This window comes from Lissotriton helveticus, chromosome 4_1 (assembly GCF_964261635.1).
Source record: "Lissotriton helveticus chromosome 4_1, aLisHel1.1, whole genome shotgun sequence".
Lineage (NCBI taxonomy): Eukaryota > Metazoa > Chordata > Amphibia > Caudata > Salamandridae > Lissotriton > Lissotriton helveticus.
In genome coordinates, this window is record NC_136063.1 from 423,136,785 (window position 1) to 423,163,611 (window position 26,827).

Genomic DNA, 26,827 nt, shown 5'->3' on the forward strand with positions numbered 1-26,827 from the left:
TGTCCAGCAATATGCGTTGGACCTGTGGGAAGTAAGCGTAGCTGTAAGGCCTCGAAGCTTGTGATTAGGTCTGCTGTGTAGGGGTCAAGAGTTTGGTCCAGATGATAGTTGATATCCCCTAACAAAAGGAAGTTCCCTGTGGTTAGGACTTTCTTCCACTAAAGGTGCCTGTTATTTCACTACACTGGAGTTGAACATAAGAAAAGTTCTTTATATCATCCCTAGACAAATGGTCTTATAGAAAGGATGAATCTGGTGGTGGGGGAGTGTGTCGGGTGGACAAAAGCAGGGAACCATGATGTTCAAAAGGCTCTTGACAGTATGGTATGGTTCTACAGGACAACCCCTCATTCTTCCATGAAGATTTTTCCGTTTGAGTTGGTAAGAGGGAGAAAGGCCAATACCAGCTTCAGACCTGGTTGGATAGCTAAAAGGGTGAAGTCTGAATCTGATGTTTCAAAATTGATGTCCACAGTTCAGGAAAATATGTCTTGTTCTCAAATCAAACAAACCGTGTGGTATGATACAAAAAGGGTTGTAAAAGTTTTTCCACTTGAAGTTGGAGACATGATCAAAATAAAATCTCCGGTCCATACGAAAAAAGGTGACAGTAAATTTAGTGAGCCGGCCAAGGTGGTCAAAATTGGTGGTAATGTTGTTAAAGTCATGGGAGGTCATTGGTGGAATCTCAACAGGGTGGTGAACGTCCGTACCAAAGATTCTGTTCCATTTGGTCGGACCACTGGCCCTTCTCATGTTGTCCAAGTTGATGTTAGACTGAGTTCCAGGTTGATTGTTAAACCCGCCAGAGATAGTTTAAATGTAAACTTTTTTTTTCCTTGTAATTTTGTTTGTTAGGAGAAAGGAAGATATGTAATATCTTATGCTTTATCTGTTTTTGCTCCGCCGTTAGAGATACAGGCTTCGACCCATGTTCCTGGGTGGCACGCAGAGTGTCTCGACGTTTGACTCCTTTCAAGAAGTTTTCCACTTGTTGCCCAATAGTGAAAAAGTATTGCTTGCCTTGATAAGTAACACGCAACCGTGCTGGATTGTGCCTGTCACAGTTTACCTTTCGATGGAATTAACTTTCCTCTCGCTTCTTGCACTGTGGTTGTAAAGTCAGGATAAATGGTGAACTTGTTTCCATCAAATGAGGTTTTTTTTTTCCGCGTGCCATTCTCAGAGCAATATCTCTATTGTGGTAATTAAGTAGCCTCGCGATTATCGGGTGGGGCGGGCTCCCTGGAGGTGGTCTTGGGCCCAGAGAATGATGAGCTCTCTCTACTACTAGTTGAGAGGCGAAGGACTCCGCTCCAATTGCACCACACAACAGACGTTCAATATACTCCTCCATTCGCCCTGTGTGGGTGCTTTCCGGTATACCAATAATGTGTATATTGTTCCTTCTGCTGCGTGCTTCTAAATCCTCATTTTTATCGGCGATGACTTTTAGGAGCTTGTCCATCTGTGCCACTTGCTTCTGCAGTGTTGCCATATTATCCTCTGCATCAGAAATTTGCCTCTCTGTCTCTTTGATGTGCTCATCATGGTTGTCCAGCTTGTGAACTATGCATCCATTCTAGTAGTTATAGAGTCCATCTTACTTTCAAAAGAGGCGAGGCTACTTTTCATTGCCAGCAAGAGTCCTTTAATATCATCTCCTGCAGTTTGCGATGTATCCTGTGATTGCTCCTCATTCCCATGCTCAGATTCATCCTGTTGCAGTCGATTAATTTTCTTAGTTTCAAATGTCACCTTTGTATGTTTCCCATCCGTCTTTCCCATGGTGATGATAGCGTCTGGCACAGCTGTACGCTGTGTATTGTAAAGAGGACTCTCTCAGGCTGTTTACTCTTCTGTAAGTTGCTATGTGAAAGACCCCTATTACATTGTCCCCTTCCCTCTATGTGGCTGTGTGGGGTCAAGAACGTCTCAATGGTGGTGATCCAGGTCCCTTTTTATGTACCTCTATATTGCCTTTTCTTGATTCAGGGACATCTGTCTGTCTATACAGAGTTGGGGGCAGTGATGTGGTTGTGGTAGTAGCGCTTCTTTCTTCTTTGGAGTTCTGCTCGAATCACATACATTCCTGTAGCTTGTATAAAAGTGCTTAGGTTTGCCTCCGTCTGTAGTGACTTGTTTCAGTGGTGCCTATGTCTAGTGGCGCGGCGCTATCCGGTGCGGGTTACTGCTCTGCCTCTGTCTATTGTGAGTGATTGTTCATGGATTTCAGCCAAGCACTAATTCCTCTCTGTGATGGAAGGCCCGGTGCCAGACTTCTCTCGCGCTGCACAGAAGTATCTTTCAGCCTCCTCGTCCTACGAACACACCGGCCTGGACAGCTCTGCTGGGGGTCTAGCCGCCATGCAGCCTTTCCTGCCACCGTTTCACATGGGCCCGCAATGGTGTGATGCGTAGCTAATTAGACCATTTGTTTTACCCCAGCCTACCTCAATCTGCAGGGGGTGGTCTCCAGTCAGTTTTCACCGATGATATCCGGCATGTACTACCACCGCCTTTGGAGGTCCGTTCTGCGGCCTTGACCCCACATGTGCGTCCTCGGAGTCAGGTAAGAGCTCTTGCCGTAGTCAGTCCCAGCGTCGAGACGCTACACGTCTGGACTTCAACTTTGGGCGATTTTGTTCCTGGCGGTGCCTGATTGTTTACGCTCCAACGAAGAGATCTCCTGGGCGGTCTGGTATTCCTCCGCTTGGCCCTACTTCAAATTACTGCGTTCAAGTCGTCTGAGCAGGATAAATGTCCAGATTTAATGTCCGAGTTTCAGGAGCCTCACTCCAGTGTGGCCATTTTGCTTGTGCGCCACCTAGCGCCCCTACGAGTCCCTGCAATTTATTTTTCTTCTGTTAATGTTTTCTATAATGCACATTTCGCCATAAATTAGGAAAAAAAGGAAAGCTTGTAGTCTAATGCATAAATTCTTATAAGCTGTTCACGAGACACAACAGATGTAGCTTTTTTGACATATGTAATTTGAGGTAAGATAGTAGGCTTTGACAAGGCAGCAGGGACGTTGGTACCGGGGAGAGATGCAGATAGGTGGAAGGGTAGAAGAGCCAATCAGTAATTCTGCTTTGGCAATAGTTAAATTCCAGACAGAGAAAATTTGCTCCTAAGTGGGAATATGGTTCAAACGTGCTATCTGCATGTGTTCAGGTGGTAGTTGCTGCTCCTCCTCACCAGGTATTTGCATTATCACACTGGTTTGGGGTATCTTGTTCATGTTGACCTTAGTTTTGGTAATTCCCAAAGACTTGTCCTCCCACGGTGGTCGGACCATCACCGCAAGGTTAGAGTCTGGCTATATTTATTTTCAGAATCTTCCTTAACACCTTTCCTCTATGTATTTTTTCTTTGATCTTTACTACTCCTTTTCCCGCCTCTGTGTCCTTCTCTTTCCATATATGCACTAGTTGAAAAAACATCAGCACTTGAGGTAGTTTGTCTTGTATTTAATGTAAGTCTTATTGACTGGATGTAAATCGTTATTTTTGCTTTCTGGCATTTTGGTGCACATTTTTTTACATTTGTAATAAAGTAAAAATTGATTGCCCTTGTTCTATTTTAGGTCCTATGGCAGTGTGTTCAAAGCGATACATAAGGAATCTGGCCAAGTGGTAGCAATCAAACAAGTTCCTGTTGAATCGGACCTTCAGGAAATCATTAAAGAGATCTCTATAATGCAGCAATGTGACAGGTATGTCAATATAGAAACATTTGTTTTTAGCTACAGATGCGTTCTAAGGGAACATGTCACTGAAGTATTGCCACACTATGCATGCTTGCTCTTTGTTTACATGGAAATACTGCTAATTTGCAAAATCTTGTTTCTAATTAATTGATTGGCTTCAAACAATGATTGTCTGTAAAATCCTCTTACCAAATTGATCTACCTGCAAGACTATTATATTTTCTGTATTGTCCCACTTTTGAGATTTGAACCCACTTTCTCTTTTTTTTTCTTCAGTTCTAGTTGTAAATGCAGATACTATAAACAAGCATTGGAAATGCAATAGGTCTCGCATTTGGTGGAGTTGGAGCTATTAGCATTATAAATGCCAGTGTTTTTTTCCTGTGCAATAGATATGCCCTCCCCACCTTAAAAAAGAATAAATAACTCATTTGTGTGTCTTTTTCTGTGGTACACCTGCAATGGTGCCGTAGCACTGGGAGTGAAAATGGCAGTTCTGGCTCCTTGTTTAATCAAGCACTGTTGTGAGGGTGCAGGACCACAAGCTATCATCAGGTGTCTCTTGGGACCTCTTTTGGCCTCATAGGTACTGCACCCAGCAACATGGCTAGACAAAGGATATGGTGCAGCGACTTGTTTGAGTCTTGTGTTGGCTCAACATCCTGTGATAATGGGCTGATTTTTTAATTTCCCCTGAGCCCATGGCTGGATGCACTTTCTAAATAAAAGCCTTTAATGTAAAATAACATAAGAATTCAATGCAGTGATCTCGGGGGCGGGCAAGCAGTGTCGCGCAGGGGTGTGGGGCTAGAAGGCAAAGGGATATTAAACTTGGGCACTGCACTGCAAATTATGCGTAAAGTAACCAAAAACAAAAAAATTACCAAAACAGCAATGGCCTCAGAAGGGTTGTGGATGCCTGCAAGCAGTGTTGTGGAGGGGGTGAGGTGGAGGACGGGGAGATAAAGGGACAGCAAGCAAGTGAAACAACTGAAGTTTCATTGCACTAGTAAACAGAACAGTTAACGAGCAAACAGGCAGGCCAACTAAAAAGACTTCTCTCTAAGTATTAATAACTGGAACGGTAAGAACACATGTAAGAGGGTCAGTCCTCATGGGAGGATACAAACTTCCAAAAAGAGAGACTACTAAGTTTATTCACCAATGAAAAGAATAGCATTTCTAAAGGACAGCAACAGGAACCTATGAGAAAGATGGGTGTTTTTTTAAGCCCATATCCTAGATACCAAACTAGTGGTAATGGGGTAGCCCGGTTTCCCTCAGCACCTGGGCATTAATAAGTAATCTACAGCGGATGCTATTGGGTCAAACAATTGCTTCGTGTGTGATGCCGAAATACATTTTAAACCAGTCAATCATTAATCCATAATGATAGTTAAACAGTTCTACAAAACCCCTAATAAACCTAAATAAAGGTACTCATACAGTGTAAACAATCACTATATATTTTTTATATTTGAACAAGGTTCAGACATATATGGCTGTTATGTACAATTATATCCACAAAGGTGACTTATGTGAATATAAATTGAGACAACGTGACACAGTGGTGATATCAGTGCAAGGTAGATACAATGTTTTCTATATATCTGAATATATATTCAGATAAACTTCTCCTGACTTCCACTCCATTTTTCATCAAAGCAGATGCAGACCGTAAGGTATGTACTTCAAAGATGATTTATTTGTCGGCCATAAAGCGTTTTGGTCCAGCCGGACCTTGATCACATGACAACGCTTCTACATTTTCATGACCCTTTTAAAGTGACAAGTGCGTACTTTGATTGGTGGTAACTCATAGACATGGAAGACATATTTTACAGAGAGCTTTACACTTTGGATGTTAGTCACATTTACATTGGAAGTTTTGCGGTACCCAAATTTCATATTCAAGTAAAAAGTGACTTTTTTGTCTATATGTTGAGATAATTCTTGCATATTAAAATGTAATACAACAATATTAAAATAATACCGCTAAAAATACATATCTTAGAATAAATAATTTAATAAATAAATATTAATTATTTAAAATGCATATTTTCCACAAAAGTATGATACGGATACATCCATTTACCTAATGTGTACCCAGTGTATGGAGTGTCCTTGCCTAAATGCATAATTCCTACTCTCTCCATCTCTCAGTTTTGTTGCGGGATCCCCCACCAATAGTTTATTCTAACTGTCTATTTTTTTTATAAAGTGCTCGTGCAAGTGAGTGGTAAACTTTCCTCAGGTTACCCCATTGACACCTCTCATGTTAAGGTGCTAAAAAGGATTAAAAGTTGTGTATTTAAAAATCATTATTGTTCGTGGTTAAGGTTAGCTTGGCAGCTTCCATCTAGTTCGGTCTAATGCCATAGCTGATTTATTCCTGGGTCGTCTTATGTCCGATTTCTAATCTTTTAATTTTAGATTTAGGAGCTCAGTTAGAAAAGAAAAGAAAAAGATTATGTTTAGTTTCAGTGCATAATTAGCAAATTAGTGCAACTAGGTCTTATTGCAGGCAGGTGTAAAGGTACTCGGTGTTGTTTAAACCCCCTGGGTTCTTGCTATCAAGGTTAAGAATGTACCTAGTCTCCAGTTTTCTAAGTAGTCCTTCTCTGTCTCCTCCCCTTTTAGTGTTGGGTATGGAGTCAATTTAATAGTACTAGAAGTGCTTTAGGTTGCTCTCATGCACTTCCCGAAAGTGTCTAGCGACTGGGTACGTGGGGTCACAGTTAATAATCACTCTAATGTGCTGCAGGATTCTTTTGTTCATTGGGAGTTTAGTGCTTCCCACGTACTTGAGATTACAGGAGCATTCTAAAATGTGTATGGCATAGTCGGTTTTACAGTGAAGGGTTTTATTAATTTTGATTTCTTTGTCACTGAAGGCCATAAGATATGTTTTTTTATTCATGCCATATTGACATGCTTTGCAATTCTTTCATTCGGTGAATCCATTTGGTTGCACCCACCACTTTTGTTGGCCAACTGTTTCTGGGCTGCTAGTGACCAAACTGTTATACATCGAAGGGGCCCTTCTGTACGTAATGCTTAGTTTAGGAGACAGTTTGACCCCTATGACTGGGTCACTTTTCACAACTCGCCAGTTGCGTTGCAGGATTCTTTTAATTGATTTCTCTTGAGCACTGTACGCTACGATTAGTCTGAGTTCCATGGGATTTTGTTTAGGACTAGTTGCTTATTTTTATTTTTTTAGGGTGGTTAGTAACTGACCTCTATCTAGATTTTGTGTTTTACTGATAGCAGCCTCTTCTGTTTTTCTTGAGTACCCTCTGGATAGAAATGTTTTCTTACTTTCCAATTGGGCTTTTGTCAGATCTGCGGGGTTGCTGCAAATTCTTTTAAGGAGCAACATTTCCCCGTAGGGGATACTTTCAACCAGATGTCTGGGGTGGAAATTCAAACAGTGGAGTACTGCGCTTCCAGCTGTTTCTTTCCTATATACATACCCTAGTTTCCAATTTGTTATCTTTAAGGTATATCTCAACATCCAGGAAGTGAATACTTTTGTCACTAATGGTCGACGTGAAACTCAGATTGATGTTGTTGTTTACAGCTGAAACAAAGTCTATAGCTTCAATTTGGGAGCCCTCACACACAATGAACAAATCATCGATATATCGATATAGTAATTTTACATTTGTGTCCATAACGTGCTTGTGAGTGTTGTTGAGGACCAGCTCCTCCCACCAGCCCATAAACAAACAGGCATAACTGGGGGAGAAGCTGGCCCCCATCGCGACTCCTCGCATCTGCTGATAATAGGTTATGCCGAACATAAATATATTGTTATTCAGACAAAAAATAATCAAATTTACTAACATCATGTTGTGTTGGGGCAAAGCCATTTCGTTCATTCCCAAATAGTATGCAATTGCTCATATCTCGTCTTTGTGGTTAATACAAGTATATAAGGACACTACATCAAGCGTCAATAACAAGTAGTTCCTGTTCCATCTACATAATTTCAATTTTGAGATAGAATCACTAGTGTCTCTTATATATGAAGGCAACTGGTGAACAAAGTCCTGTAAAAATAGTCAATGTATTTGAAGGCGTTTTCAAGTAGGCTTTGCTGTGCCAAAATGATCGGTCTTCCAGGAGGTTTAAGTGCATTTTATGTATCTTTGGGATGAAATATATAAATATATATTTCCCCTTGGGTGGAGGCACAGCACAAAGTTGCTGGAATCCTACACTCACGCTTCCATCACATTTACCGCTGACGGGTTTCGGGCTGTTTCCCTTCTTCATGGGCGGTCTTGAGACAAATAAATGACCACCATAGTTGACCTTTTATTTACTTCCATTACTGTCCTGAATAGGTATATCGGAATTATGGGACTGGTAGTGCCTTAATTCAATCAAGCCCTAAATGGGGTGCTGCCACAAGCCTCCATTTGAAAATAAAATCACTTGGAATTCCACATAGGTGTTGGGATTTTTTTTTTTTTTTTTTTTTTTTTTTTTATAAAAACCTTTATTCAACAATTAAGGCGATACATGCATCGGCCCACAACCATCATGGCCGGCCGCAAAAACAGTCAAGAAGAAACAGGAGCAAAACAGATCATTCGGCAAGCATGATACGATACAAATAACAGAAGCAATTACGAGGCCTGCAGCACTAAATTGAAGGTTTTCATTTTTAAATTGAAGAAGAGGGGGAGGTTGCAACAACAAGGACACAGCACCTCACATTAAGTACACAAAGAGACAAAAGGGACATACCCCAGTTGAAGTTTGAGGCAGGCTAGGAGTGTAGGAACTAAATAATCAAGGCAACCAAGCTGGTAATACTAAACAATAGGCCCCAATACAATAATCAATGTTCCCAATTATCACCCCAAAGTGCCCGCCCCAGGGAGGTGGGAAACCGGGGCTTTGGAGATGTCCAAAGAAGGACAAGGTGCAAGACCAAGAGACAACCAACCCTACGAAAGAGGAAAGAACCCTCCCAAAGCCAGAAAAGAGCGATAGAGACCATAAAACGAAACAAGCTAAAACAACAAACCCCCCCACACCCTCCACCCTGCACCCCTGTAATGGCTACGGGCAACCCACTAACAGCGTGCCTGTCGCCCAGAAACGACCCCACAGAAAGGAAAAAGTACAAGAAGTGGAGTAGGGGAAAATGAGTAACAAAGGAGGCAATATAAAGTCGTTGAAGCGACATATAGTCAGACCCAACAGCCGAGAGGAGGAGCCATACGAAGGATTATCCACAAATGGGACGGCAACAGGCGGGACTTCAACGCGAGCTATCACAAGAGGACACACAAACGCGGAACTGTATAACGCACCAGTTAGTGCCACGCCCAAGCGGAATATCGCTATAGGCGCCACAAATCAGTCTGTCCATGCATAGCAGGATGTGAGAGGGTCAGCCTATGTTGTAGGGAAAGGGATCTAGTGACATGCAATAAAGCAAGCCTCACGTGGAGCAAACCATATAACAAACAATTCGCCCCCAAACAAGGATAGAAGTGGAAAATGGAAACAGGATAAATAGGCATCCAACAGCTATGTACTAGAGGTAACAACCTATCCAGAGAATCAATAAACAATGCGAAAGAACAGGGACACCAGATGCAAAATCCCTCCCGGAAAGGATAAGACCTGACCCACAACAGAACCCCGTTAACCCAACCAAGCACAGGGCAGGACAAATGCCTTCAAATGAGCGTGCTATAGGGAGAACAACAGGAAGACATACGTCCGAAATACAGTCCCACGAAACCATAGTGACCCGCCCACTAAGCAAGCTATGTTAACACATTTTTAAAAATAAAGATATAAGCAATGACCCCCCCAAGGAACCCAAACCCCTACTCCCAAGAGAAATAAAACCGGAGGAGGGCCATAAATATATGTCTGAAACATCAGTCAGGATATTCCCAGCCTCCCCACCCCCGACCCCGAGGCAAAGCATAACCAATTCCTAGCTCCCCCGGCCACCCATCCCAGAAACAGCAGCGCAAACAATAGAAAGCAAAAAGAGAAGCCCTTTCAGCCTTGTCCCTTTCGATCCAGCGGGCCAACAAAGTGTAATGAAAAAACAGCTTTCCGGAACAACGTATACAGCCGCAGGGCCCACCACAGAGCGAGGTACCGTCCACCAATGTCCGTCCAGAATAAAGTCATACAGCCAACAGATGAATAAAGAAGGGTAGCACGCATCCGCCATCCTATAAAGTTAAACAGTCGAAGTAAAAGCAGCAAGCCCAGGACTCCATGGTAAGAGGCGCCGACAGGATCCAAAGTGGTTGAAAGACATGGCGCCCAGAGGTGATCGCCCGGCCGCCGCATCCGTCCGGGAGTCCCACACCTATCAACAGGAACTGCAGACAGGGTCGCAGCGGCAGCCAGCCCCCGCACCTCCAGCGCCTCCATGCAACTCTGGACAGGCAGCACACAATGCTCGTACCCGGGGTGTGGCGAAGCGCACTGCAGTAGGACGCCATCTCGGGCAGTAGAGGATAGTGTGGTCAAAATGGCCTCCAATCGACCCCCAAGGTCCCGGGCATGATCGCACAGAACGGCTCGCAGGGCAGCCAGAGCGTCCAAAACGTCGCAAGTCTGCAAAGGCATCACAGACACTTCACCCAGTGGCAGTGCAGCGCCGGCCGTTGTAGATACCCTCAGCAGAAGGGCAGGCCATCAAAAGCAACCGCAGAACGCTGGACTCAGAATGGACCCCCACACAGCTCCGGAGAACGGAAAGTTAAAGGAGTCGGCCAGGGCGAAGGATACAAATGTATCTCTGGCAGCTGCAGTGGGAAAGAGGAGATAAGGCGCTCTGCTGCGGAAAACTGGATCGACCGCCGCTCACCGCCGGCCGGGACCGTGCAGCTCGTGGTGTCCGTCGGTGTCGTAGGCGGGGCCGGCCAGCTCCAGGAACAAAGACCCAGTCGCCGCCATTACACACCGGAGTAGAGACAAGGGCGCTCTACCATTTTTGCCACAGGAATTACGCCGGGGAGCACATCGGCGGATTCAGCAGCACTTCCCACATCCGATACCGCGACGTGAGTACAGAATGAAGAACAGGATAGGCAGCGGCACGGAAGGAAGACGAGCTGGACAGCGGAGCCGAGGGTTCAGGCGGCCATCATGGTTGCAAGCTAGGCTCCTCCAGGTGTTGGGATTTTACATGTCAGCAACCATTGTTCCGCTTCCAGCTTTGAATCTTTTAGCGGCAGCAGACCCACAAGTTCAGTGAGGTTGCCATCCCTGACCGGGGCGGTCACTAGGATGCTAGAAAAGGTTTCCCCTTGGGTGGAGGCACAGCACAAAGTTGCTGGAATCCCACACTCGCGCTTCCATCACATTTACCGCCGACACGTTTCGGGCTGTTTCCCTTCTTCATGGGCAGTCTTGAGACAAATGAACAGCACGCAAAGGACCACCAAAGTTTACCCTTTATTTATTTCCATTATTGTCCTGAATAGGTATCTTGGAATTATGGGACTGGTAGCTCCTTCATTCACTCAAGCCCCAAATGGGGTGCTGCCACAAGCGTCCATTTGAAAATAAAATCACTTGGAATTACACCTAGGTGTAGGGATTTCACATGTCAGTAACCATTGTTCCACTTCCAGCTTTGAATCTTTAAGCGGCAGTATATATATATATAGAGATATATATATATATATATATATATATATATATATATATATATCTCTATATATATATATATCTATATATATATATCTCTCTCTCTCTATATATATATCTATATCCCACTTGGGCATGATGTTTTTGGGTATTTCACTTGGTTCTCCTAGCCCACTGGGGCGACATGGGAAAGATTGGACCGAAGGGATTCTCTTCTGGTTTTTTAGTATTGCTCACTCGAGCACTTGTATGCCATGTGGATTTAAGCTTTGAAATGTATTTTTTTGCAACTTGTGCTAATTAATTCTCATTAGCAATAACCTTTGGTTTTATTTATTTTTGTAATCAGGGTTTTGAGCTCAATAACCATCGAAACTGTCACCATTGAGTCTTGATCTGCATGTTGTTTGCTGCTGCAATCATATTTAATAATGTGCTGCATGAAATTGCATTTAATTTAACTTTTGGATGCATATCGGTTCACTAATATTGCACTTCGTTATAACAATGATGATTTGTATTCAAAACACCGGAAGTATGAACACAGCCTAGTATTTCACCCGTCAGTCTGTTTTCTATGACCATAGGTATGACGTGAATACCAGGTGAATTTTGTATATATGTGTGGAAATTCAGTATACTCGTTCTCGTGACAAAGCAGGTTTACCTGCGAAACGCGTCGAGAAAGCCTTCTTGAATAAAATACGCTGTGCAAATCTACAAGTGGCCCGGACTTCTTTCTTGAACCAGGAGAGTTTTCGGCTGAATATATATATATATATATATATATATATATATATATCTATATCTCGAAGCCGGCGGAGAGGACCGGTACATCAATACAACAAAAGAACGGAATCCCAATCGCTCTTTCGGGTTTTGCACAAACCGACCAACACTCCAAAGTAAAGCAAAGGGGGTTTATTTACACCATACACCCTCGGTGACGCGTTTCAACACCGAAAGGTCTTGAACACACAACGGAGTGACAAGAAACAATTTTATTTATTTATTTTGAAGGTCTTTTAGAGCGCAAACATGATCCTTGCGGATATCAGAGCGCTTTACAATAGATCAAGAAAATTATACAAACGGATAAATGTAGGTAGATCACATATACAAGACAATTCGTGCAGCTTTACATTAGATCAATGTCATCAGAAAGTAAAACGAAGGTCCAGAAACCCAACACAGCTGTTTGTTGTCCTGAGAACAATAAAAAGAATGTATCACCTGTAAATTGAAAGCTCTTGTAAGTGTTTTAGATACCAATCTTCATCATCTCTGGGTCTGAGTGCTGTTATGTCAGACAGGAGTTTGCCCATGTTTGAACACATGACATTTAAAACAGGGACTAGCCAAGTGCAGGATTTCTAACCATCTTCCTCCAAGTTTGAATAAAACCACCCTATGTATGCCATCTTTAGTGGTACAAGATTGTTTCTTAATAACTGCCATTCTGTGTATAGTCAGGTTTATACACAGGGCCCCAGAATGTTAGCCAGGAGCCATTTGGTCTGGGACCTCCATCTCAAGTGTGAGTTATCAAAATGAATTGATCGACATTTGATAAAGTTACCATAACATGGGATGGAGACCTAAGGCTGGATTCAGTACTTTGAGAGGACGTAGAACACAGTAGCAGCTCGCGGAGGGAGCGCTGAGGGCAGCGGAGAGGCAGGGCGGGGGCAGCAATCTACTGAATGCGGCCAAACAGAGGCAAGCAAATAAACAAACAACCAAAATGAATCTCATTGCACGCGCTGCATCGCCAAATGTGATGCAGCACGCGCAACGAAACCCGCTCGATTCATTCACCTGCTCACCCACCTCCGCTCGGCTCCACTCCGCAGTCCACCACCCCCCACCCTGCCCCTCCACCGCCTTGCAGCACTCCCTCCACAAACCGCCACTGGTAGAACACCTATCCGAACAGACCCACATTAAGTCGTCGGCCTGCAGCAGCATATCTAATGGTGACTGGTAATTAGTATCAGTGCGAACAGTCATGTTCCGTTTGGCAGCAAAAGAGATGGGGCAAGACAATGACTGAATACAGCAAAGGGTTAAGGTGCAATGCACAGCAATAATTGGATGTGGGCCACAGTCTTGAAGGAGATATGGTAACACAATGTCTGATATAAATCAGGTACAGAAATCAAACGAGGATGAAAATCAAGAAACTCTCGTAAGTACAATATTTTTAGTAAAGTTTAGCCTGGGTGTGAAGATCACACGAGAACCCTGGCTTCCAGTCAACAGATTGGGCTGTCTGCATGTAGGGTGTCTGCATGCAATTAACTATTAAGAGGTGACTGCATCCTCTTCTTTTGACAGGAGGTTCAGTACAATTTATAGCGACTATCAGACTATACCACCCATGCCTTAATCCTGAGAGCCATTCTAAACTAATGGGGTAACCCAAGGTAATCCATAGGACCTGGGTAACGTATGGTACTCTCAACCAGAGTTGCTGTTGGCTGACCATAGTAGAATCCCCTACGATTTATTTGTGTTTAGGAAATCGCATTGAATATCGAGGCACAGTGAATTTTGACTCTGATACTCTCGTAATTCCCGCGTGTTCTCCGAGTTGACTCACATGCGCTGGTTGATTGAATAGAGATCCTTTTGGGCCATATTGATAATTGGTACCTGGAGCCTTGGGCCCCGTCACTGGTTATCCAAGTTGGAGCCCGCCTAGCATTCTACATTACTGTGGGTTGCCCTATTAGTTCTTCTTAACTGTCATGATGAAGACCCACATACAAGGATATAAATCACCACCTGCAACAGCCGGGTCGGGGGGCTAGCCTGTGGTCGTCAACCACACCTAGCCCCCCGGTCCTCTCCTGGGACTCTATGCACACGCAAGGCCACCTCATAGGCCTCAAACCACTAGTCTATATCTTCCCCCAACACAAAGCTCAACAGCATGTCTTTGTGTATATGGACCCTTTCACCTACTCTAGGTACCTCGTTGTCACTGCCACCGTCCTCACTGGACTCTGAGATTCTCTTTAACTTCAGGCAATACTTAATTGCACACATGCACTTTGAAGCTGTAAGATATGAGCTGCTGCCCTGCCGCCGAGAGAGCACAACCCTGCGCTCCATGGGGGCCAAACGGTTTCATTATCCAAAGGAACCGTAATGTGAGCACAGCAACACAGGATTGAGAACGCAACTGCATGCTGAGGCCCATTGGAGGGCTTGTAATTTTACCGACAGAATGAAATTGTGCACCCATCTGGGCATTTATGACTTTTCTGGACACTACATTGCCCACAATCCTTTGCACAGGTCTTCTTGAAGCTGCCCATACAGGTGCGTGCAATAAAGTATTTAAAGCAGTAGGCAGTACCAGAAATGCGCACTCTTGTCAGTCAACAGCCTCTGAGGAAGGAGTTTTTACTTTGAAACGGCTGAACGGAATTACACCAAATTTGGCAAAGTTGTAGTCCTTGGTTCAGACTCGTGCCTTTTGCTTATATGGTGTAAATTTGTTCAGTAGTTCCTGAGAAAATGACAATTAAAAGTACATATATATATCTATGGCCTCGGTGGCTGCGCGCATCTTGCACGGACTATAAGCGCACCATCCCGATCACAGCTGATGGCGAGACGCAATTCATAATCTAAGAGGTATTGAAGATAGAATGGATCAGTTCCTATCTTTCTGAGAGAATACAACATACAGAAATAGCAAATAATTTATTCAAGCCTATCAAAGTTCCTTACTTAGCGCTTGAGTGCTTCATCACCAATCTGGTCTCTAAGCTCTGTATGGAGACACTGTGTTGTGTGCTAACAACACATAGTATCTCAAATCTACAGCAGGGAAATGATACCAAAGTATACTTTGAAATCAATGCTGCAAGAGCTCAAGACTGTTACCTGCTCCATTATAGAAATTCAATACTAGATGACAATCACAAATATGAAACTAACAGCTCGACAGCCAGAAAAACAAATTACTCCACCTCTCCCCACACAATGGATTTGATAAGGGCAACTGTTCTAGGACTGCTAGTCTTGATTCTTAACTTGCTGTGCAATTTCCCAATTGACTCAAAGGTTTGGAGAATACTTATTTTAGGAGTGGACCTCAACTATAAACTCCCATTTCTCTTCAGAACTGGAACGGATAAGGCTGTAACTTAAGCCTTTATAATTTTAGACACAAAGGACACAAGAAATCCCTACACTGATGAAGACTGGAAGCACCAAGAACATTTAGTATTGGTGGAATCTAGGGATTGCACAGAGTTTTAGAGTGCCTAATGTTTGTAGAGTAGTCTCACACAATGCACTATATACCAGCTTCTCTCTATATACTAAAGAAACTAATCAATAAACTGGAGATATGAAGAACACAAGAAAGAACAGAATGTTTAACATGAGGGTAAAATGCCTGAACGCAAAGTACAACAAAAGTAAACATTTTGGGTTTTAAGATGGAGGCAGTTTTAAACCTGAAAACCAGTAAGTAATGGTACGAAGGCCTGTTCTGCACATGTGCTGTTATGGTTGTGTGAACAAAAATATGTTATTTGATACGGACAATTGTAACTGATAAATCAATAGTGTGAAAAATTACTTGAAAGGTAATCGTATAAATGGAAGGATATCCCCTTACTTATGCCTAAATCGTCATGGGTCGTAATCTGTATGTCCACAAGGTATATTAAAAAACAATGGTCGGCATCAAACACAATGCTTGCCATTGCTTGCCACGCCTGAACTCCTGACCTTTACTCATGCTCTAAACATGGAAATTCTATTTTAGGTGTGAAATTCCAGCTATAACCTAGGATTTAAATATGGTTCTTCTGCAAAGATAACTAAATCCAGTGTAGCTAGGCACACAGAAACCTAATGTGTTCCGAGGTGCACTTTATAGGGCACCGTATATTCAAGTTCCTCGTAACACGTTACCTGTAAGTTTCCTGACTTCTATCAACTGCAGGTTGATTATCAATTAATTCTCTTGGTGATCGAAGTCTGACCATATGTGTAACTCTTCTGTCCACCACATTTCAGTCTTTGAACTCTATTTGAGAGGTACACTGGGAGTCCTGGTAAATGGAACTGTCATAATCCAGCTTTGACATCACTCTTGCAATATGGACTGAAATTATGATTGATAAAGGTAGCTAAATGCTTGTCTATCCATATTCCCAAATTCTTAACTACCTCAATAGGTCTTGGAAGGGAGCCAATTACAAAAGGTCAGATGAAAACCTTTTTGAGGGATACCTTCATCAAAACGTTGATACAGAGATTAAGTGTCAGAAAATTGTGATTGATCAAGGTATAAGACCTTGATCAAAAGCAGGTCCTGACGAATAAAAAGAAGGTGATCTTAATTCTATTTTGATGTGTGGCATTATCATGATTCATAATATCAACTATGAAACATTCAAATAAAGAAGCTAAAGGCTGAGGAAACACATGAACAAAGATTAGATCAAATTCAGGATCTGTAGTTTCACACCAGCTCTCAGAAGAAGGAGGAGATAACTTGTGATCTAAATAAAAGTAATACTGGCACAGCATTACGTTTAATGATATTTTTCCTTGCTACTGCAGACTTTAGAGGAGGATTGATTCATTGATGGTGTTGTATGTCGCTATCAGGTATAAGAGGTAGGGATATGGATTTGTTTCAGTAGTCTACTTCTCTGAGGGATATAATGCTCATAAATATACATGTCCTGTACACTTGTACCATCTTTCCCTATACCAGTGGCACACATTCTGGTACAGGCCTCCCTCCTCTAACACATAAACAACCCTGCACAAATCGCTTTCACAGCCGTACAGATCCTGGACAGTCATACAGAAACCTTGCTGAGCTACACACCATTTCAAAGGCTCACACAATCCCCTGCACAGACCTGAAGAGAGAGACACAACTGCACAGACACACTCCTCTACAGATAAATATCCCTGAAGACTCACAACTCTGGAACAGACCAGACACTCACACAGTCATCTGCAACAAACACTCACCCCGCACAGTCACATTCCCTTACCAACATGCAGAATTAAACTTCAACCAGCACAGAGAAACATACAGACACCTGCAAAAACACCCACCCACCTACACAGATACTATATCTTGCTCTCCTCTCTCGCTTTCTCTCTCTATATATATACACCATGCCCTCTTCCCCTCTCCTGCAAAGACTTCCATACATTGCAAAGGTAAGAAAAAAACACAGAGGTCTACGCTACACACACATTTGATACGCAGACCTATGCAAGAAGCCTATGTCCACATGCACACTCTACAACAAATGCACATCTCCCGCATGCCTAGCTTACACCTAACTGACCATCCAAATCATAGATTTTGCTGCCTAAACCAGTGAGTGGGTAACTGTAATTGTTTATTTGCATGATTAATTAAAACAGTTTCAATAATTTAAATAAAAATAGAGAAAGATAAAATGTTAACAATTTCTAATATGAGTTCAAAGAAAATTAGTTATGTGACCAGGTTCCTGCGAAGTTATAATAGCAAAAGTTTGCATATAAATAAGTGTTAAAATGAATTGTGCAACATTAAGATTTGTGGAGTCATTAAGATATTGAGGCCCCAAATCCCAGTCAATAGAAATAGAAGTGACGATATAACATATGTGCAAAAATAGCAGTAATAAGAGTTAGGGGTCCAGCTTATGTAATTGAAGGGCAATCTTGGAATGAACAGCGATTACATTTGAATTGTACCTGGATTGGCTTATTTTCCGCTCTTTTGGTTAAAGCACCCACCTTGTGTGACCTTCATTGAGATAGCTTAGTCCTTCCACCATAGTGTCTTATTGTATTTGATCTTTTATCTTTGTTTCCACTATACTCAAGAATTTAACTAGGCGGACATCCTCTCCAGAGAAACTTTCACTGCTTGTTTGAATAAACTTATTTATTTGCTATTTAAGAGTGGTCTGAGTAATGCTCGCCGTTCCCTTAGTAGCACCCTCAAACAATCAAGCAATCAATCAGGGAATTTAAAGCATGCTACTCACCCGTGAGGGTCTCAAGGCACTGGGTGGCGGGAGGAAGGTGTGAGGGGTACAGCTCAGAGTCAGCCGAACAGCCAGGTCATGAGGCTTTTCCTGAAGGTGTGCAGAGTAGGGGAGCATCTGATGTTGCCCAGGAGCTCGTTCCAGGCCTTAGCTGTGATGTAGGAGAAGGCTCTTCCTCCCGCTCTGGTTCTGCAGATGCGTGGGGTTTCTGCTAAGGCGAGGTCAGCGGAGCAGAAGTTTCTTTTGGGTACGTGGAAGGAGACTCTTTCGTTGAGGTATTTGGGTCTGGTGTTGTGGAGGGATTTGTAGGCATGGACGAGTAACTTGAAGGTTACTCTCTTGTCGACGGGCAGCCAGTGGAGGTCTTACAGGTGTTGGGTTAATGTGCTCATGTTGTGGGATGCCGAGGACGAGTCCGGCCGCGGTGTTGTGGATGGTCTAGAGTTTGCATAGCAGGGATTTGTTAATTCCAGCATAGAGGGCGTTTCCGTAGTCCAGTCTGCTTACATATTCATAGCAGGTGTGGAATGTCTTTCTTTCCTTCCCCACAGAGTCGACAGGTTGTCAAGTCAAGGGTCTTAGCCACAGGAGTAGAGTCAGTGCAGATGATAGTATACTTAGGCGGAACTTCAAGAGCTTCTCTTTGGTGGCTTTGGAAGAGCTGATGCACAGTTACGTTTGAGGCATGACCTTAGTGTGGCTCTGTATAGTGAACTAACCACGTGTTCTCCCTGAAAGGGTGACTTTATCCTCCATTACTAAGACTCTTTAAATGGTTTTATTGAGCTTTTTGAAGCTCTCGCTTAACCCAGATGTCAGCCAGAGGCCTCGTAGACCTAATTGCTCCAATGAGTCTTCCAGGTAGCGTCTGGCCGCGCTCGTGTCCGTGGCTTGTAGTTCTTTCCATAGGTGGGAATTTAGGGTCCCTTGGTCCCCCTTTTTAATCTTTTGTCCACTTTTGATGTATGCTCATTTACGAGCCAGCTCTTGCCTTCGAATCCCAAATTCTAGTCTCACTTGTGTGGGAGATGGGTATCTCAGCAAGCCAAAGATCATTCATAATGCTCTTGATATAGTGCTGTCTAGTAAAATTGCATCTCTCCCTCTCATCGCCTCGCTTCCATAGGTGATAGGCGGTATATGTTTGCCTAAATCACTTGAGTCCGAGAGGAGTAGCTTGTCCCGGAGATCTTGTGTTTTAGATTTCTTAGTGCCACGGTTGTCCCTGTCCCTCTCCTGTTAAGGCCTCTCTTTGTGCAGGCAAGTTTCCTTTATTGTCAATAATGACTCTAAGTATGTATACTCCTGCACAGCTTTGAGCTGATATTTTGCCAGATGCCAGCAGTAGGACACCTTTGCTTGCCATGAGTTCATGCTCATGACCTTTAATTTTCCTTGGTTGATGTTCTGTCCGTTTTCTTCTGAGTAGCTAGATGTCATTTCGAGCAGGTATTGAAGGCCGATCGGAGTCCGGCTAATGAGGATGAGATCGTCTGCATGAAGCAGGTTTGAGAGACCCAAGCCCGCCATTTCAGGGAGTGTGAGTTAAACTCATCAAATCTGGCTGACAAGTCTGACATGAAGAAATTGAACAGTGTTGGGGCTAACACACATCCCTGCTTCAGTAGCTGTTTTAAGAGTAATGGTGGAATGTTCAGCTTTAGAAGCTTTTGCCATAGTATGTTTCTATTAATGTGGTCAAATTCTGAGATGTAATCGATAAAGCATATAATTACAAGGGTTGTTTGGCTGCAAGTGTGGCATCTATCATCAATGAGAGGGCTAGTATATTGTTGGGGGTCCCCATGTGCTCGCAAGAGCCTGTTTGTTTTAGTGGAATGACTGAGTTGTCTGAAGCCCAGTTTGTTAGTTCTTGTAAAATTAGCCCAGTATAGTATTTGACATCGTTGTCTAACAAGGCTACTAACTGGAAGTTTGCTGGATCATTTCTTTCGCCCTTGTTGTATATTGTGGAGATGATGGAGCCCTCTATGATGCTGGAATTGATGAGTTTTCCAAGATTCTTTCAAAGACTGATTTAGGTGCTTCTGCCCAATACTCTTTGGTCGAGTTTGAACAGAATTGGCGGGATCCCGTTAGGGCCTGGTGCATCCTCTCGTCTGTTGCCCTTGGCTATTCTCTTGCAAATTTGATCATTGGTGATAGATATTGAAAAGACCAGTGGGTTGGTATTTATCAATTGAAAGCGTGTTGCTCCTAGATAGGGCGGGTTTATGTTTGTGCTGGGCTGGGTCCCAAATTTTCTGTTAAAGTGAGATTGGAGAAAGGTTGGCCAAGCCTCTTCTGTCAGATGTGAAATTATGCCATAAGTCGACAGGTTAGACAGGGTGTTGTTTGTTTACCAGAATCGTAGCTGTTTAGTCTTGATGTCATACAAGAGTTTAGTTCACAAAGACTCTTCTGCTTCTTTTTTGAGTCTCCAGATTACTTTTTTGTGAGTAGCTTTTAGTTGTCTCAGTTCATTTGGGGCTGTAAGGTCTTGGCCACATTTTTTTAGTTTCTGGAGTGCTTGGTTTATGGCTGCCTTGAGGTGTTTTACTCGTCCATTTTTTATGAAGGCAGGGGGTCTATCTTGGAGATGGGTTGTTCTCCTGTTTTGTTGTTGTTGGTTTTTTATCTGTATATGCATTTCCCAGACCTTTGGTAAAGTTTTCCCAGCTTATTGATGTATTCAGCTCTGGAGCGTGAGCTTCTTCAAAGAATTGTTTTGCTTGGGCCCGGAGACTTTCCGGGTCATGAGTTTTGCATTTCAATCTTTTGTCATTAGTGGTATGTACTGGACATTGTACATTTACTGGCAGTGATGGGGTTGTAACCTTCATGTTTATTGTAGTTTCTTGTGGCAAGTGATCACTGTGGTCCAGGGCTCCTATGTGATAGTCCATTACTTTGCCAAGCAGTGGAAGAGAAATTAGGGTGTTATCAATTGTTGTGCTTTCTACTGCATTGTGGAATGTTGCGATCAGCAGGCGATCTCCCGGGAATCTACCATTTAGTGCACAGAAGCTCAGCTGCTCTAGAATCCAAAGAAGTTTCTGTGCTAGCTTAGTATGTCTTCCCCAAGTATTCCCTTTGTGAGCTTGTATATTCCATGATAATGGGCCATCTTCCGTGTGTTAACCATCAGTTGTTGAGCCCAGCATATGTAAGTTGAAATCCCCTGTGATTATGAAGTTGATGGTTTATTCATCCGGAAGTATTTTGAGCAGTTCTTCGCCCAGCTGGTTAATGCCCCTTGTTGTGTGCTCCTTATAGAGCTATAGGTGGCAAGACCCCCTTTATGGTGGCCAAATTTAACATTTTTCGTGGTGTAAATTAAATCCTTGCAAATGCATTGGTAGTTCACACCACATCTCTTGTAAAGAGATTATATCAGACTTTGGAGATTTGATTGCAACTCTGGATCCGAGGTCTTATTTCCGAGGTCTTATTTCCCATGCCGGTTATATTCCAGGAGCAGAGATTCAGAATATTTGTTGTATTCAACGTAACAGGCAAGTTTTGTGAGGGGTTATGGCTTTTGATGTTGATTGTCCTGGATAGCCATCCCCACTCTTGTAAAGCTGGGGATCCGGTATTATTAGCCCTGAGTCATGGCTGCTTAGTGGTCTCTATTCTCCTGGGGGATATGCTATGGACCCCTCGCAATACTGAGTATGTTAGGGCATAGAACTGATCCAGGCGGGATTCAGGTAGGATCTTTAGTTTGACTAACAATGGTTCCAGGTATCTCGGTTTGCTGAAGGGCAGCAGCTTGATGCCCCAGGCATTAAATTGTGCTTGCTCGTTCAGGACCCTTTTTGCTAAATCTGGCAAAGCCCAGACTGTTTTGGTTGCTTCGATTCCTGGTTGGTTTGTTGACTCCACAAATTCTACTGACTCCAGATTGTGGGAGTTTAGGTTCTTCAAGCTGTTAGTTGACGTTCGGAACCGTAAGATGTTTCCCCTATTTAATATGTCAGCCCAGCCTTAGGATTTGTATTTAGGATGAAACACAATGGTTGATGATTCTGGTGGAGTTGCGTGATCTCTGGTGATACTGTAAGGCGAGACTTTACAACGGGGTATTGAGGGTTCCTTTCTCCAGACTGTACTGGAGCTGTGCCAGGTACGTGGTTGCAGCTAATTCTTGTTGTGTATTTCCTTTTCCATCTCAAGACTCGTTCTTGGTATTTATGTCTGTTTGTTGGTTCATACAAGGGGACCACTCCCGTGGTGGGTGGCCGTCCTTCCACAGTGGCGTTACCTGCTGTCTCATGATTAGGTTCATTCAATACCTCATCCGGGATAGCGGTATCCCTTAAGTCTACCTTCTGAAGGGTCGCAAGTGTGTTATTCTGCTCATAAGTGAAAAATACTGTTTTTTAAAATGTTTTTATTAGCATTTTTCTGACAAATTTCCACCATGACGTATATCTAGGCATTATCAATTTGACAGCATATCCTATACATCTTCAATGTACCCACTTCTTACAGCCCTTCTGTTATTACCTTATAACTGTCATACATTCCGTCTTGGGATGTTTTCCTCCACCAGTGCATTTATACTATAATGCTGATCATTGCTTCTTTCTTTTTTTAATACAATTACTTATTTGCTTTGACATAGGGAGCTGTTAATGTGTACATTTAATAAATCCATAACAAACACATTTTCCCAATTCTTGGGTAACTATACAACGTAAAACTGTCCAGTGGTATTCTATGTATATCCTTCATACTCTCTTTTATAGTATAAGCAGGTTGGTTAGGGGGCTTGCGGGTGAGGGAATCTATTCCTTCCGGTATTCAATCCCCACCGGAAGAATCGCTATCTCCATCCATACTCTCTTCCATGACTCCCTGGTCATTATTTTGTTCATCTTTCCTGCCCACCCAGGCCCTCAAAATTTCTTTCCATAACTCAGTGATGGGATGGGAATCCCCCTTGCCTCTTCCTGTTGTATGGCCCTTTCCTCCATCCTGGCCCAGTCGTCTACTATCTTTTCCCATACCATCACTGAGGGACCGTCTATGTTTTCCAACTCCTAGCGATCTGCCTACGAGCCAGGGCTAGATCTACAAAATGCGAGCCCACCCGTTTAGCTTTCGGCTCGGGTAACAGTCCCAAGAGACATATCTCTACCATGGATGTAACCTGCCGCCCGAGAGTGGCATTGACCTGCACCAGCATTGCCTCCCAGAATTCCTGCAACAGCGTGCACCCCCATGTCATGTGTAGGTACACCACGTCTAGTTGATCACATCTTGGGCATCCTCGGCCCCCCCCGTGCATGACATTTAATCTATGGGACATGAAATAAATCCAATGCACGTAGTTAAACCGAATAAGTTTTAATGCCGTGTTCCTAGATATTTATTTCGGGCTTCTCAGCACCTGAGACCATTCCTTGTCCTGCAGGTCCCTCCCCACTGTTGTGTTACATCTTGCCCGTAATCGTTCAAGGGGGGTTTTCACTGTACTAATCACTGCCCTATAGTGCCATTTCACCAGATGCCTGGCAGATACTAGTGTTACCAATACTTGTAATTTTTCGTGAGTTTGAGGTTCCAGTCAAGCCCTGCCCCATGTGTCCTTAAATGTTTTAGTTACTGCATGATAGGTGAGGAATTGGCCACCTGCCAGGTCATACCTTGTCAGGAAGTCCTCCAGTGGGATCGCATCTCAACTTGATAGCAATCTCCTACGGTTGACACCCCAGCCTCCGTCCAGCCAGCCATTTGGGCACCCATAAGAAGAGTGGTTGGCTTCCCTCCCGGGAGCCCTATCAAGGGCAGACTCGGTATGTATGGCGGAATTCCCCCGTACGTCTACAACATCTTTTACAGCTATATAATGCTGTTTGAAGGAGTATCCCGGGTTCCCAGATAGTCATTGAGGGGTGTAGCAGACCAGCCAATAAGTTGTCCCGGGTAATGACTATGTTCTCTGCATGTAGAAGTTCCAGACTCCGACTGTCTAGCCATTGCGCCAGCCACTGCAATTGGGCCGACAGATCATATAACTCAAAATCCGGGGCCCCTACTCCCCCTTCCTCCGGGGTTCTCTGCAATGTGGCCAATGATACTCTGGCGCCCCCCATCCAATATAATCTCTCTCACTAATCTATTAAGTCCGCTGAACGACGCGGGTGGGAATATCACTGCCAAGTTCACAAAGTAATGTAACTGTCTGGGGATCATAATAATTTTTTTGCGCAATCCTAGCCAACGTGGGTAATCTAAGCGAGCGCCAAAATGGGACCGCACGGCTGAGTTTAGGTTTCCCTCTCGCAAGTCTTCTATCTCACGGTACACCTATATCCCGAGGTACCTAAAAGAATGATCCGCAGGCAGGTTAGCCTGGCGTTGTTCCTCTCCATTCAGTGGGAATATGTATGTTTTCGTTTTATTTAATCTTTACCCGGCCACAGCAGAATAAGACTGCAAGAGGGTCAGCACCCATGCCACTCCCAGACTCCCATCCCCCAGGTATACCAAGAGGTTGTCTGCATAGAGCGAGATAATATGGTTTCTCCCCCCTAATTGCATCCCTTGTAATGGACCACTCATTCTAAACAATTCCGCTAGGGGTTCAATGGCCAGTGCAAACAAAAGTGGGGATAGTGGGCACCACTGCCTTGTACCCCTAAATATACTGTTTGATTGTGATATGTCCCTCCTGCTTCACTCTGGCCATAGGAGCTGTATACAATAATTGAACTCACTTTGTCCACTCATCTCTTAATCCCATTCTGGCCATCGTAGCATATAAAAAGTCCCATCTTATTGAATCGAAGGCTTTCTCCAGATCGATCGACATTATTGGCGCTTCAGAATATTCCTTTCCATCTGGGTGGAGCATGATTTGAAAAAGTCTACGAATATTGGCAAATGTAGCCCTCATTGGAGTGAACCTATTCTGGTCTGGATGAACCAAGTGTTGCATATGCGGGAGGAGACACTTAACTCAGTATTTTAAAGTCTACATTTAACATGGAAAGAGGTCGAAACCCTGATACTTGCACCCCTCCCTGTCTCGTTTTTGGTAATGGTATTAACAGTGCATCTTTAGTCAACGCCGGCAATATGCCTGCTCCAGGGCCTCAGTATATATCACTTCCAATTTAGGGGCCTGTATATGTGCCATTGCTGAATAAAATTCTACTGGTAGGCTGTACAGTCTCAAAGTCTTCCCCGATGCCATCTCTTGGATAGCTCTCTTTATTTCATGAGTAGGCATGTAAATCGTCACAAACTTTGGTTGAAACTGGCAGGCTGGGGCATTCCCCAGGTTTTACTGAACCTGTTAATTAATCTGCAGATTAAGACCTTGGTGCAAGTAAAGCTTTGGTGACGGGTCAACCCTTTCGAGGAAAATTCCAACAACAAAAGGCCTCAAGCAAGGCTGCGTGCTGGCCCCGACGCTATTTAATCTGTTTCTTGCAGATCTGATCCCGCTATTAAATGCCAGCAACTCACATTCTCCAGAGATTGGGAACCTAGTACTACCATGCCAACTCTAAGCTGATGACCTAGTATTTATCAACCACATAAAGGTGGGTCTACAGCGTCTTCTTGATATTACGTTTGAATACTCTGAGGCTAATAACTTAAATATTAATCTGGAAAAAAACAAAACCATGACAATTAAAAAGAACCTTAAGAAAATACCTGTCTGGTTTTGGGATAAGACTCGAATAGATTAAATTACAGAGTACAAATATTTGGGGGTGATCATTGACCAAGGCGGGCACTTTATAACCCAAAGAGATTCAATTAAGAGGAAGGGCATAGCCCTAGCCGCCTTAATGAGAAACCGCAATTCCAAACTGACGGGCCCCTCACTTGCCCCACTGGTTGAAGTTATACGAGCACAACTCCTACCCACAATAACTTACAGGAGCGAGGCACAGAGGGGAAGGGACTCGAAGCTCTTGGATGTTATGGTCGCAAAAGTGTACAGAATAATTTTTGCTTTACCAACGCGAGTCTCTCCAGCACAAATTAGGCTTGAGTTTGGTGTTCAAAAACAGACCATTGCAAGAAAAGGTGCAATAGTTATTTTCTGGGACAAAGTAAGGTAATCCAAATTAGGTACCCTAAAACGGCACTTGTGGTCTGAGCTACAACAGAAAGAAGCATCACCAGAGGCAAAATATTTAGCAATTAGCGTGTCCACTCTGGGTCCTACCAAACTTTGGGCAAGTCATTGCCTCCTTAAAATATCAACAAAGAAAATAGTAAAGAATCAATCTTGGATTGAAGATAAGGCAGCCCTAACAAGGAGGTCGCATGGCTGGATGATCTTGAGCTCCTATTCCTCCTTGGCTGCACAAAAGTATCTAGCTTTGGGTTTTGCCAAACATACAAAAATAAAAATTTTAAAATACAGATTAGGTTTGTTGCCATGCACAGAGCACTTTCCACACTGGCT

At 43.4% G+C, this 26,827-nt stretch overlaps 1 protein-coding gene across 1 annotated transcript in view; it reads left to right on the forward strand.

Moving 5' to 3' along the window:
- The window catches only part of STK3 (serine/threonine kinase 3), a 968,587-nt gene that overhangs the window by 111,623 nt on the left and 830,137 nt on the right, over positions 1–26,827 (forward strand). The window contains exon 3 of the mRNA XM_078686976.1: positions 3,590–3,718. Coding sequence (XP_078543102.1) covers positions 3,590–3,718 — 129 coding nt within the window. The remainder of the gene's footprint in view (positions 1–3,589; positions 3,719–26,827) is intronic.